A 15,000-nucleotide genomic window follows, 5' to 3' on the forward strand; every position below is an offset into this window, starting at 1 on the left:
CACCACTCTGAGTCACTCTTCACCACTCTGAGTAACTCTTCATCACTCTGAGTCACTCTTCACCACTCTGAGTCACTCTCAGTCACTTTGAGTAACTCTTCACCACTCTGAGTAACTCTTCATCACTCTGAGTCACTCTTCACCACTCTTCACCACTCTGAGTCACTCTTCATCACTCTGAGTCACTCTTCATCACTCTGAGTCACTCTTCACCACTCTTCACCACTCTGAGTCACTCTTCACCACTCTGAGTCACTCTTCATCACTCTGAGTCACTCTTCATCGATCAGATCAGAAGGAGAGAGCAGATCTTTGATCTCTGGTCACGTTTTATAGATGTTACACATACAGATTACAGCTGTAAGAGTACTCTAAGTACACAGTACACAGTATACATGAATACTGGGTACTTTAAGTACCCAGTATTCATGTATACTGTCCTCAGTACCTGTGTGTGTCTGCAGGTGATCGAGGAGGTGAGTTCTGCAGGTGAACAGACTCAGAGCTCGTTGTCTCTGATCCCTTCAGACCAGCTGCTGTCCTGCAGGGTGAGGCCTCCTCCATGTACAAATACACATATATATACACATGTGTATAACGATACTGTATACGTGTATACTTATACACGTATACAGTATATATGTATAGAACCAAACCAGCATGAAGTATCTTAATCAGCTGTTTTTCAGTCTTATGAGTTTTACAGTTAACTGAATGTTTGATTTGTCTAATTATCTCTTTTTATTATATAATATAAAACAGATGTGTAATTAGTATTTATCCAGCTTGTTATTGTTGTTGTCTGTGAATATGTGTATTTATTTATCTCTATAAGTCATAGTAATAAACAATAATATCAACATGTGTCTTCAGTCCAGTTCAGTGCAGATGGACTCTGAGGAGGAGGAGCCTGCAGCCGGTGGCCTGAACGGACACCAAGGTCCTAGTGCTAGTAGTATTACTATCCTCTTTATTCAGTATACTACATAGTACTATGTTAGTTTAGTGTACTTCATATTCACAATCTGAACTTGTAAAGTATAACGAAATGTTACTAAACTGTATAAAGTACAACATGTACCTCTGATGTGTAGTACAGTGAAAAGTACAACATGTACCTCTGAGGTGTAGTACAGTATAAAGTACAATATGTACCTCTGAGGTGTAGTACAGTATAAAGTACAACATGTACCTCTGATGTGTAGTACAGTATAAAGTACAATATGTACCTCTGAGGTGTAGTACAGTATAAAGTACAATATGTACCTCTGAGATGTAGTACAGTATAAAGTACAACATGTACCTCTGATGTGTAGTACAGTATAAAGTACAATATGTACCTCTGAGGTGTAGTACAGTATAAAGTACAACATGTACCTCTGAGATGTAGTACAGTATAAAGTACAACATGTACCTCTGAGGTGTAGTACAGTATAAAGTACAATATGTACCGAAAAATGGAAATACTCATGTAAAGTACAAATACCTCAAAATTGTACTGAAGTTTCATTTAATTTGATCTCTTTGTTAGATTCATTTTTAATTCATTTATATATTTATTAGATTGGGTGTTAATTAATTTGATATATTTGTATCTCATTGTCAGTAGAAGTACCTCAAACTGAAATATACAGCAAAGTAACTGTACCAGTGACCTCTGACCCTGGGTGTGTTTGATTGACAGGTGTCCTCAGCGTGCTGATGAACTGTCAGTGGCAGAGCTTGCTGTGTCGGGTGGAGGAGGGGCTACTCAACATGTTCGGAGAGGAGGAGGAGGAGCAGGAGGAGGTGAAGAGGTCACCTCAGTACACCGTCCAGCTCCGAGGCTGTGAGGTCACCGCCGACCCCGCCCACTCCCTCAGGATCGCACTGAGCATGCTCGGTGACCAGCTGGCCGTGCTGGAGGTGAGCTGGAGGGGCGGGACAGCAGGTCACGAGGATTCATTCACCTTTTCATGTGTCCTTCCCTCCTTCCTTCTCTCCCTCCTTCCCTCCTTCCTTCTCTCCTTCTCTCCCTCCCTCCCTCCTTCCCTCCCTCCCTCCCTCCTTCCCACCATCCTCCAGGTGAGTAGTTCAGGTGAGAAGCAGCACTGGCTGAAGCAGCTGCAGGATGGAGCAGCTGTCGGGTAAGAGTCTTCTTCTCCTCCTCCCCCTCCTCCTTCTGCTCATCCTCCACCTCCTCCTCCTCCATCTCCTCCTTCATCTCCTCCATCATCTCCTCCATCTCCTCCTCCTCCTCCTCCTCCTCCTCCATCTCCTCCTTCATCTCCTCCATCTCCTCCTCCTCCTCCTCCTTCATCTCCTCTATCTCCTCCTCCTCATCCTTCATCTCCTCCATCTCCTCCATCTCCTCCTCCTCCTCCTCCTCCTTCATCTCATCCATCTCCTCCTCCTCCTTCATCTCCTCCTCCTCCATCATCTCATCCATCTCCTCCTCCTCCTCCTCCATCTCCTCCTCCTCCTCCTTCATCTCATCCATCTCCTCCTCTTCCTCTTCCTCCTCCTCCTCCTTCATCTCCTCCTCCTCCTTCATCTCCTCCTCCTCCTCCTTCATCTCATCCATCTCCTCCTCTTCCTCTTCCTCCTCCTCCTCCTTCATCTTCTCCTCCTCCTCCTCCTCCTCCTCCTCCTCCATCTCCTCCTCCTCCTTCATCTCCTCCTCCTCCATCTCCTCCTCCTCCATCTCCTCCTCCTCCTCCTCCTCTCCTCTTGTATTATTGGTGTGTTTTTCTCCTCAGTGGACTGCAGACTAGGAGGTTTCCCACCTCCAACCCCTACATGTTCGACCCCTTCCATCTGAGTGGAACAGTCCAAGAGCAGCCCATCTACTCCAACACCTCCATCCTGGAGCACATGGTACGCTCCGTTACTACACAGTGACCCTGTGGAGCACATGGTACGCTCCGTTACTACACAGTGACCCTGTGGAGCACATGGTACGCTCCGTTACTACACAGTGACCCTGTGGAGCACATGGTACGCTCCGTTACTACACAGTGACCCTGTGGAGCACATGGTACGCTCCGTTACTACACAGTGACCCTGTTTTATTAGCAAAGTTGTAAGATAATTTGTTATTTGCAAATCTATCTGTCGAGGAGTGATTATTGATTATCGGTGTTTGTGTTTCAGCTCCACAGCTCTCAGGATTCAGTCGGCTTCAGCTCGTCGTCGTCCAGAGACTCAAAGACCAGCAACGTGTTCACCAGTGAGTCACGAATACACAGAACACACATGCATATTTATAGTATATATTTATATATATAGTCTATATTTATAATATATATTTATATATATACTATATATTTATATATATATATATATATATATATTTAGTATATATTTATATTTATAGTATATATTTATATATTTATAATATACATTGATGTTTATAGTATATATTTATATATATGCTATATATTTATACATATATATTTAATATATATTTATAGTATACATTTATATATATACTGTATATTTATATTTAGTATATATTTATAATTATAGTATATATTTATATTTATAGTATATATTTATATATTATATATTAGTATATATTTATATTTATAGTAAATATTTATATATTATATATTAGTATATATTTATATTTATAGTATATATTTATATATACTATAAAGCACACCGACCACACCTAGCACACATATCTAAATACATTTATATATTTGTTTTCTGTGTTATTGAAGTTATTGTGTTCAGACAGGAGGGCAGTGGAAGTGGAGCGAGGCGTTCAGAAGCTGGAGCTGACGGGGAAGAGGACGGTGCAGCTAAGGGCGGAGTCAGAGACCAACTTGGCGTCGGCCGGGAGGCGAAACAAACGCACCTCGTTCAGACAGTCGCTGGCCGTCTGCAGTGAGCGCGCTCAGGTGGAAAAACAGGAAATCTAATTACGTTTACATAAAAGATGACAACACACTTCATTCAGTTAATTCAACTTTTATGTGTATATTTTATATCATAAGCATCATAAAAAGTGCAAAATATAAACAAAATATAAACAATAGAGGTCAAAAGCTGCAAATTCTAAATCTATACAGTACGTGTTAATTTATATGAAACCAGAAAATAACAATCAGGACATATAGCATATTACTAATAATAAACATTACATATAATACAATAAATATTCAACACATAAATAAATTAAAATGAACTATATAAATATTTTAACATTCACGCATATATTCGTACATAAATATGAAAAACCTCCGACCAGCAGTTTCAGTGTACATGTACATCTGCTCACTGGTTTCACTGGTCTCTTCTGGTTTCACTGATCCCTACTGGTCCCTGCTGGTCTCTACTGGTCCCTGCTGGTCTCTACTGGTCTCTGCTGGTCTCTACTGGTCAGGCGGGTTTCCTGAATCCTCTGCTGCGACGGACGGCCTCGGCTAAGATCTCTCTGAGACGAGCTCCTTCATCGCTGTTCATCGAACACGGGAAGGTTTTCCAGAGGAGGAAGGTGAGCTGCAGATTCACTGCTTCCTGTTTACAGACTCTCTGGTTTAAAGGTCTGCTGCTTTTCTACCGACAAACCATTCACATCACCGATTCCCTATCTGTACCTTGCATGAATAGGTTTCATAGCTTAACAACGTAGCTTAACAACATAGCAGAACAACGTAGCTTAACAACATAGCAGAACAACGTAGCTTAACAACATAGCAGAACAACGTAGCTTAACAACATAGCAGAACAACGTAAATTAACAGCGTAGCTTAACAACATAGCAGAACAACGTAGTTTAACAACATAGCAGAACAACGTAGCTTAACAACGTAGCTTAACAACATAGCAGAACAACGTAGCTTAACAACGTAGCTTAACAACATAGCAGAACAACGTAGCTTAACAACATAGCAGAACAACGTAGCTTAACAACATAGCAGAACAACGTAGCTTAACAACGTAGCTTAACAACATATTAACAACATAGCAGAACAACGTAGCTTAACAACATAGCAGAACAACGTAGCTTAACAACGTAGCTTAACAACATAGCAGAACAACGTAGCTTAACAACATAGCAGAACAACGTAGCTTAACAACGTAGTTTAACAACGTCGCTTAACAACATAGCAGAACAACGTAGCTTAACAACATAGCTTAACAACATAGCAGAACAACGTAGTTTAACAACGTAGCTTAACAACGTAGCTTAACAACGTAGCTTAACAACATAGCAGAAGAACGTAGCTTAACAACATAGCAGAACAACGTAGCTTAACAACATAGCAGAACAACGTAGTTTAACAACATAGCAGAACAACGTAGTTTAACAACATAGCAGAACAACGTAGCTTAACATAGCAGAACAACGTATCTTAACAACGTAGTTTAACAACATAGCAGAACAACGTAGTTTAACAACATAGCAGAACAACGTAGCTTAACAACGTAGCTTAACAACATAGCAGAACAACGTAGCTTAACAACATAGCAGAACAACGTAGCTTAACAACGTAGCTTAACAACATAGCTTAACAACATAGCAGAACAACGTAGCTTAACAACATAGCTTAACAACATAGCAGAACAACGTAGTTTAACAACGTAGTTTAACAACGTAGTTTAACAACATAGCAGAACAACGTAGCTTAACAACATAGCAGAACAACGTAGCTTAACAACGTAGTTTAACAACATAGCAGAACAACGTAGTTTAACAACATAGCAGAACAACGTAGCTTAACAACATAGCAGAACAACGTAGCTTAACAACGTAGCTTAACAACATAGCAGAACAACGTAGCTTAACAATATAGCAGAACAACGTAGCTTAACAACGTAGTTTAACAACATAGCTTAACAACATAGCAGAACAACGTAGCTTAACAACATAGCTTAACAACATAGCAGAACAACGTAGTTTAACAACATAGTTTAACAACATAGTTTAACAACGTAGCTTAACAACGTAGCTTAACAACATAGCAGAACAACGTAGCTTAACAACATAGCTTAACAACATAGCAGAACAAAGTAGTTTAACAACGTAGTTTAACAACGTAGTTTAACAACGTAGCTTAACAACGTAGCTTAACAACATAGCAGAACAACGTAGTTTAACAACGTAGCTTAACAACGTAGTTTAACAACGTCGCTTAACAACGTAGTTTAACAACGTAGCTTAACAACGTAGTTTAACAACGTCGCTTAACAACGTAGTTTAACAACGTAGCTTAACAACGTAGTTTAACAACGTCGCTTAACAACGTAGTTTAACAACGTAGTTTAACAACGTCGCTTAACAACGTAGTTTAACAACGTAGTTTAACAACGTAGCTTAACAACATAGCAGAACAACATAGCTTAACAACGTAGCTTAACAACTTAGCTTAACAACGTAGCTTAACAACATAGCAGAACAACGTAGCTTAACAACATAGCAGAACAACGTAGCTTCACAACATAGCTTAACAACGTAGCTTAACAACGTAGCTTAACAACGTAGCTTAACAACATAGCAGAACAACGTAGTTTAACAACGTAGCTTAACAACGTAGTTTAACAACGTCGCTTAACAACGTAGTTTAACAACGTAGCTTAACAACGTAGTTTAACAACGTCGCTTAACAACGTAGTTTAACAACGTAGCTTAACAACGTAGTTTAACAACGTCGCTTAACAACGTAGTTTAACAACGTAGTTTAACAACGTCGCTTAACAACGTAGTTTAACAACGTAGTTTAACAACGTAGCTTAACAACATAGCAGAACAACATAGCTTAACAACGTAGCTTAACAACTTAGCTTAACAACGTAGCTTAACAACATAGCAGAACAACGTAGCTTAACAACATAGCAGAACAACGTAGCTTCACAACATAGCTTAACAACGTAGCTTAACAACGTAGCTTAACAACATAGCAGAACAACGTAGTTTAACAACGTAGCTTAACAACGTAGCTTAACAACATAGCAGAACAACGTAGTTTAACAACGTAGCTTAACAACGTAGTTTAACAACGTCGCTTAACAACGTAGCTTAACAACGTAGTTTAACAACGTCGCTTAACAACGTAGTTTAACAACGTAGTTTAACAACGTCGCTTAACAACGTAGTTTAACAACGTAGTTTAACAACGTAGCTTAACAACATAGCAGAACAACATAGCTTAACAACGTAGCTTAACAACTTAGCTTAACAACGTAGCTTAACAACATAGCAGAACAACGTAGCTTAACAACATAGCAGAACAACGTAGCTTCACAACATAGCTTAACAACGTAGCTTAACAACTTAGCTTAACAACGTAGCTTAACAACATAGCAGAACAACGTAGCTTAACAACATAGCAGAACAACGTAGCTTCACAACATAGCAGAACAACGTAGCTTAACAACATAGCAGAACAACGTAGTTTAACAACATAGCAGAACAACGTAGCTTAACAACATAGCAGAACAACGTAGCTTAACAACATAGCAGAACAACGTAGCTTAACAACGTAGTTTAACAACATAGCAGAACAACGTAGCTTAACAACATAGCAGAACAACGTAGCTTAACAACGTAGCTTAACAACATAGCAGAACAACGTAGCTTAACAACATAGCAGGACAACGTAGCTTAACAACGTAGCTTAACAACATAGCAGAACAACGTAGCTTAACAACATAGCAGAACAACGTAGCTTAACAACATAGCAGAACAACGTAGCTTAACAACATAGCAGAACAACGTAGTTTAACAACATAGCAGAACAACGTAGCTTAACAACATAGCAGAACAACGTAGCTTAACAACATAGCAGAACAACGTAGCTTAACAACGTAGTTTAACAACATAGCAGAACAACGTAGTTTAACAACATAGCAGAACAACGTAGCTTAACAACATAGCAGAACAACGTAGCTTAACAACGTAGCTTTACAACATAGCAGAACAACGTAGCTTAACAACATAGCAGGACAACGTAGCTTAACAACGTAGCTTAACAACATAGCTTAACAACATAGCAGAACAACGTAGCTTAACAACATAGCTTAACAACATAGCAGAACAACGTAGTTTAACAACATAGCAGAACAACGTAGTTTAACAACGTAGCTTAACAACGTAGTTTAACAACGTTGCTTAACAACGTCGCTTAACAACGTAGTTTAACAACGTAGCGGAACAACGTAGCTTAACAACGTAGCTTAACAACGTAGTTTAACAACGTAGCTGAACAACGTAGTTTAACAACGTCGCTTAACAACGTAGTTTAACAACGTAGTTTAACAACGTAGTTTAACAACGTAGCGGAACAACGTAGTTTAACAATGTAGTTTTACAACGTAGCTTAACAACATAGCTTAACAACATAGCTTAACAACGTAGCGGAACAACGTAGTTTAACAACGTAGTTTAACAACGTAGCTTAACAACATAGCTTAACAACGTAGCGGAACAACGTAGTTTAACAACGTAGTTTAACAACGTAGCTTAACAACATAGTTTAACAACGTAGTTTTACAACGTAGCTTAACAACATAGCTTAACAACGTTCAACAACGTAGTTTTACAACGTAGCTTAACAACATAGCTTAATAACGTAGCGGAACAACGTAGTTTAACAACGTAGTTTTACAACGTAGCTTAACAACATAGCTTAACAACGTAGCGGAACAACGTAGTTTAACAACGTAGTTTAACAACGTAGCTTAACAACATAGCTTAACAACGTAGCGGAACAACGTAGTTTAACAACGTAGCTTAACAACATAGTTTAACAACGTAGTTTTACAACGTAGCTTAACAACATAGCTTAACAACGTTCAACAACGTAGTTTTACAACGTAGCTTAACAACATAGCTTAATAACGTAGCGGAACAACGTAGTTTAACAACGTAGTTTTACAACGTAGCTTAACAACATAGCTTAACAACGTAGCGGAACAACGTAGTTTAACAACGTAGTTTTACAACGTAGTTTTACAACGTAGCTTAACAACGTAGTTTAACAACGTAGCAGTTTAACAACGTAGTTTAACAACGTAGTTTAACAACGTAGTTTAACAACGTAGTTTAACGTAGCGGAACAACATAGCGGAACAAAAACAAAGTAGCGGAACAAAAACAATGTAGCGGAACAACAACAACGTAGCTGAACAACAACAACAACGTAGCTGAACAACAACAACGTAGCGTAAAATAAAATAAGCAACAGCTCTTAGCAGACTTTTTTCCACAAGGTTACTTTACAAGAGTAAAGTGAACATCTGCTTTTGTAAAAGAACAGCAGTCTCCTGGGTGAAAGTCCTGATTATTTGACTCACCCGACGTGAACGTTATTGCTTGCAATATTGTCATCCAACAACGTAACTTTCAATCACGCTCATTGTACTTCGTACTTACGGTGACTGAATGCAAAAACGTCGACATTTAACGTGTGTGTAGTTTTCAGAAACGTACAATGAGGACATTGGTTCCTGTCGAATGGGCTACAATCATCATTCGGGGTTTCTGTCTCCACAGGAATGGGAAACCAAAGCTGCTGCTTGACACCATCCGTCCATCATCATCCTCCTCATCTTCATCATCCTCTTCATCACCATCTCCTCTCAACTGAAGAACCCTGTGAAATCCAACATGGACTTGATTTAAACTGATATTATGTTGCATTAGAGCCGAGCAATGACCTCATATCAACGTGTCACTTAAGTCAATGGAGGTCAAAAGTGTAGCGACATCTGTTGGTTTGTCGGTTTTGAAGCTTCGAGTTTAGCAATTTTGCCGGTTGCCATCTTTGTTTTGATCGTCACATCTTTGTTTTTGATTGTCACATCTTTGTTTTTGATCGTCATCTTTGTTTTTGATCGTCACATCTTTGTTATTGATCTTCACATCTTTGTTTTTGATTGTCACATCTTTGTTTTTGATCGTCACATCTTTGTTTTTGATCGTCACATCTTTGTTATTGATCTTCACATCTTTGTTTTTGATCGTCACATCTTTGTTTTTGATCGTCACATCTTTGTTATTGATCGTCATCTTTGTTATTGATCGTCATCTTTGTTATTGATCGTCATCTTTGTTTTTGATCGTCACATCTTTGTTTTTGATCGTCACATCTTTGTTTTTGATCGTCACATCTTTGTTATTGATCGTCACATCTTTGTTTTTGATCGTCACATCTTTGTTATTGATCGTCATCTTTGTTTTTGATCGTGACATCTTTGTTTCATTTTTGTTTTTGATCGTCACATCTTTGTTATTGATCGTCATCTTTGTTTTTGATCGTCACATCTTTGTTTTTGATCGTGACATCTTTGTTTTTGATCGTCACATCTTTGTTATTGATCGTCACATCTTTGTTTTTGATCGTCACATCTTTGTTTTTGATCGTCACATCTTTGTTTCATCTTTGTTTTTGATCGTCACATCTTTGTTATTGATCGTCACATCTTTGTTATTGATCGTCACATCTTTGTTATTGATTGTCACATCTTTGTTTTTGATTGTCACATCTTTGTTTTTGATAGTCACATCTTTGTTTTTGATCGTCATGTTTTTGATCGCCACATCTTTGTTTTTGATCATCACATCTTTTGTTTTTGATCGTTACATCTTTGTTTCATCTTTATTTTTGATCGTCACATCTTTGTTTCATCTTTGTTTTTGATCGTCACATCTTTGTTTCATCTTTGTTTTTGATCGTCACATCTTTGTTATTGAAGGGACACAGAGGGCAGAGCTAAGTACAACCAAATGCTGAATTAAGACATTTTTAGGCGACCAAAACGTTGACATATGAAGTGAAAACACATGGTTAAATGGTTAAAGTTGGTGAAAGCAGCTTTTAAACATGAGGCATTGGCTTCACTTTTGTGATAGTGATTATGATTGGTTGCCTTATTTAAATGTTATTTTAACAAACACATTATTGAGTACAAACGGATCAAAGTGAAGTTGGTAGTTTTGATAAACTTAACACATAAAATCACTCTCACCAAGTTTTTCCGGATGCACATTTGTCTATAACCACTGATCCGGGTTCATTTTAATCCATTAAAGGACAATATGTATTAATATATATTTATTTGTGTTGTTTAGCTGAAGAAATTAGCTGCTGTGTTTCATCTGGAAAGTAGAAAGTCTTCTGAGGGTAAAACTTTCATACGTTTGTTTTAATAAATTCTATTTTAATCCTACAAGATCTCTTTGATGTTCTCACATGATCCGATGTCATAACGTACTCGTCAGGATTCATGTTCACCCACATAATGGATACTTATTAGTATAATTTTTATATTTACTTATTTTATAATAATCTCAAGAGAAACACTGTAAAATGATACTGTAATATTGAAAACTCTATTTTCCTAATTATTTTTATTTTTACTAAGTTTGAAATCACCGTTTATATTAAATTATATTATATAATTATATTATTTGATATTACATTATATTATATGTTAGTACATAACATAACATTGCAATATATTATAGTATATTAGTAAAAATAGCAACACTACAGCATAATTGGTACTTTGAGTGTACTTTCATATTATATATTTTAATACTCATAATTGTAACTTGAGCAAACATGTAATGAGTTCAAGAACGACCACTGTGTACTTTATTAATTAGTGTTTTATTTTTGCCATTAGTGTTTTTTTGTACTGTTTTTTGTACTGTCACCTGCAGGCTGTCAGTTACACCTGGAACACTCACATTACTAACCTTTTTATTTCATGGACTGATGGGTTTTTACATAGTTTTATATAAATATATATATATATACATATATATATATATATATATATATATATATATATATATACTTATATATAAATACATATATATATGTATATAAATATATACAATTATAAATACATATATGTATATATATATAAATAAATATATATATATAATAGAATAGAATTAACTGAGAATAAGTAATCAGTCTGTGTGGCTGTTCGCCTCTCATCCGCAGGGGGGCCGCAGAGATCCCCAAGTCTCGCGGTGTTTTCCGTGTTTATCGCAGCAGAAGAAGAATCACGGAAGAGGGGAAAGGCTTCCTGACGGCTAACCAGCTAACACCGATAACTACCTGTCTGCTCACCCGTTTAACCAGGTTCACCGGTTAGATAGAACCCGGACTGAAGGTAAAACACCGGCGGGGTGGATTCTCCCCGCCTTTCCGCTCATTGTTTAATTATTGTGGAGACGAAGCGGCCTGTTAGCCGGTTAGCCTGTTAGCAAGGCGTTGACAGCACTGCAGCTGTTAGCCGGTTAGCTCCAGAGCTAAGCTAACACAGAGTGAGAGGAGTTTGTGATGGAGAAAGTCAGCTGATGGTGTTTAATGCTTCTGCTGAAGATGCGCGCGCTCACTGCGCGAGACTGTCACGAAGGTTAATGGCTCTTGCTGCTAGCTAAACTGTGTTAGCTTAGCTGTGTGTTAGCTTCGCTATCTAATGCCGTTTGTTTGTTCAGTTAAACGGTTTCTGTTTTTGTCCCATTAGACCACACCTAGACCACATCCAGTACACAGACCACACCTAGACCACAACCAGCAAACAGACCACACCTAGACCACATCCAGCAAACAGACCACACCTAGACCACATCCAGTACACAGACCACACCTAGACCACAACCAGCAAACAGACCACACCTAGACCACATCCAGTACACAGACCACACCTAGACCACAACCAGCAAACAGACCACACCTAGACCACATCCAGTACACAGACCACACCTAGGCCACAACCAGAAAACAGACCACACCTAGACCACATCCAGCAAACAGACCACACCTAGACCACATCCAGTACACAGACCACACCTAGACCACAACCAGCAAACAGACCACACCTAGACCACATCCAGTACACAGACCACACCTAGGCCACAACCAGCAAACAGACCACACCTAGACCACATCCAGCAAACAGACCACACCTAGACTACATCCAGCAAACAGACCACATCCAGCACACAGACCACACCTAGACCACATCCAGCAAACAGACCACACCTAGACCACATCCAGCAAACAGACCACACCTTGACCACATCCAGCAAACAGACCACACCTAGACTACATCCAGCCAACAGACCACATCCAGCACACAGACCACACCTAGACCACATCCAGCAAACAGACCACACCTAGACCACATCCAGCAAACAGACCACACCTAGACCACATCCAGCAAACAGACCACACCTAGACCACATCCAGCAAACAGACCACACCTAGACCACATCCAGCAAACAGACCACACCTAGACCACATCCAGCACACAGACCACATCCAGCACACAGACCACACCTAGACCACATCCAGCAAACAGACCACACCTAGACCACATCCAGCAAACAGACCACACCTAGACCACATCCAGCACGCAGACCACACCTAGACCACATCCAGCAAACAGACCACATCCAGCACACAGACCACACCTAGACCACATCCAGCAAACAGACCACACCTAGACCACATCCAGCACACAGACCACATCCAGCACACAGACCACACCTAGACCACATCCAGCAAACAGACCACACCTAGACCACATCCAGCAAACAGACCACACCTAGACCACATCCAGCAAACAGACCACACCTAGACCACATCCAGCAAACAGACCACACCTAGACCACATCCAGCAAACAGACCACACCTAGACCACATCCAGCAAACAGACCACACCTAGACCACATCCAGCAAACATACCACACCTAGACCACATCCAGCAAACAGACCACACCTAGACCACATCCAGCAAACAGACCACACCTAGACTACATCCAGCAAACAGACCACATCCAGCACACAGACCACACCTAGGCCACATCCAGCAAACAGACCACACCTAGACCACATCCAGCAAACAGACCACACCTAGACCACATCCAGCACACAGACCACACCTAGACCACATCTAACACACCTAGACCACATCAGACCACAAAACCACATCTAGCACACATCAGACCACAAGACTACATCTAGCACACATTAGACCACATCTAGCACACATTAGTCCACATCCAGCACACATTAGACCACATCTATCACACAGACAACACCTAGACCACATCAGACCACATCTAGCACACATCAGACCACAAGACCACATCTAGCACACATTAGACCACATCTAGCACACAGACCACACATAGACCACACCTAGACCACATCTAGCACCTAGACCACACCTAGACCACATCTAGCACACAAGACTACATCTAGCACACATCAGACCACAAGACCACATCTAAAACACATCAGACCACACGTCTTTGAACTGGTTCTGGTCCAATGGGAAAAAAATGAAATCTCCATTTGGACTCATTTGGACTCATGTGGTCCCATATGGACTCATGTGGTCCCATATGGACTCATGTGGACCCATTTGGACTCATGTGGACCCATGTCTTGTTTAAATGAGTCCTGCCTTCTTGTCCTCACAGCATCAAGATGACAGCGGCACCGTATAACTACTCCTACATCTTCAAGTACATCATCATTGGTGAGTATGATGATGATGATGATGATGATGATGATGATGGAGGACACCTTCATCGTCAGCCTGACCTCATGTGCCCCCCCCCCCCCCCCCCCCCCCCCCCTCCAGGTGACATGGGAGTAGGGAAGTCTTGTCTGCTGCACCAGTTCACAGAGAAGAAATGTGAGTCTGTTCCTCTTCCTCCTCGCTGCTCCTCATCCTCACTAGAGGAGCTAATGTAGCTTCTAGATCTCTGATCACGTTCGGATGATAATTATTGATCATTGGTGATCCATAATGTTTGATTATAGCAGCTGGTCCACAACGATCCAGAATATTATTTATTTCATCGTCTCAAAAATCATTTCAGTCAGTAAATCATCAAAAATACAAAATGTTATACTTTTACTTTGTTATAGTAATTTATGGTTTCTTTCTTTATAAAAACACAATTCAGTAAATAAAGTACATTATAGTTGTGTTCATTCTTAGTGTTAACGAAGTCTAATAAGTAAATAAAATATTCATATT

The 15,000-nt window shown here is 39.6% G+C and overlaps 2 protein-coding genes across 5 annotated transcripts in view; both read left to right on the forward strand.

The window, feature by feature from the left end:
* Positions 1 to 9,843, forward strand: part of si:dkey-220o5.5 (actin filament-associated protein 1-like 2) — a 20,305-nt gene extending 10,462 nt beyond the window's left edge. For 3 of the 4 annotated variants that reach the window (XM_034541028.1, XM_034541030.1, XM_034541032.1), the window contains 9 exons: positions 465 to 548; positions 874 to 940; positions 1,685 to 1,905; positions 2,065 to 2,126; positions 2,739 to 2,856; positions 3,133 to 3,208; positions 3,718 to 3,884; positions 4,370 to 4,480; positions 9,482 to 9,843. In XM_034541028.1, coding sequence (XP_034396919.1) covers positions 465 to 548; positions 874 to 940; positions 1,685 to 1,905; positions 2,065 to 2,126; positions 2,739 to 2,856; positions 3,133 to 3,208; positions 3,718 to 3,884; positions 4,370 to 4,480; positions 9,482 to 9,508 — 933 coding nt within the window. In that variant the 3' untranslated portion in view covers positions 9,509 to 9,843. Of the gene's footprint in view, positions 1 to 464; positions 549 to 873; positions 941 to 1,684; positions 1,906 to 2,064; positions 2,127 to 2,738; positions 2,857 to 3,132; positions 3,209 to 3,704; positions 3,885 to 4,369; positions 4,481 to 9,481 lie in introns of those variants that run through there. The other variant, XM_034541031.1, reaches the window with a different exon arrangement.
* A 2,141-nt stretch (positions 9,844 to 11,984) lies between these two features.
* The window catches only part of LOC117736044 (ras-related protein Rab-14-like), a 9,657-nt gene continuing 6,641 nt past the window's right edge, over positions 11,985 to 15,000 (forward strand). Inside the window, exons 1-3 of the mRNA XM_034541052.1 lie at positions 11,985 to 12,114; positions 14,435 to 14,493; positions 14,599 to 14,652. Coding sequence (XP_034396943.1) covers positions 14,442 to 14,493; positions 14,599 to 14,652 — 106 coding nt within the window. The 5' untranslated portion in view covers positions 11,985 to 12,114; positions 14,435 to 14,441. The remainder of the gene's footprint in view (positions 12,115 to 14,434; positions 14,494 to 14,598; positions 14,653 to 15,000) is intronic.

The sequence above is a fragment of the Cyclopterus lumpus genome, chromosome 9, assembly GCF_009769545.1.
Source record: "Cyclopterus lumpus isolate fCycLum1 chromosome 9, fCycLum1.pri, whole genome shotgun sequence".
NCBI lineage: Eukaryota > Metazoa > Chordata > Actinopteri > Perciformes > Cyclopteridae > Cyclopterus > Cyclopterus lumpus.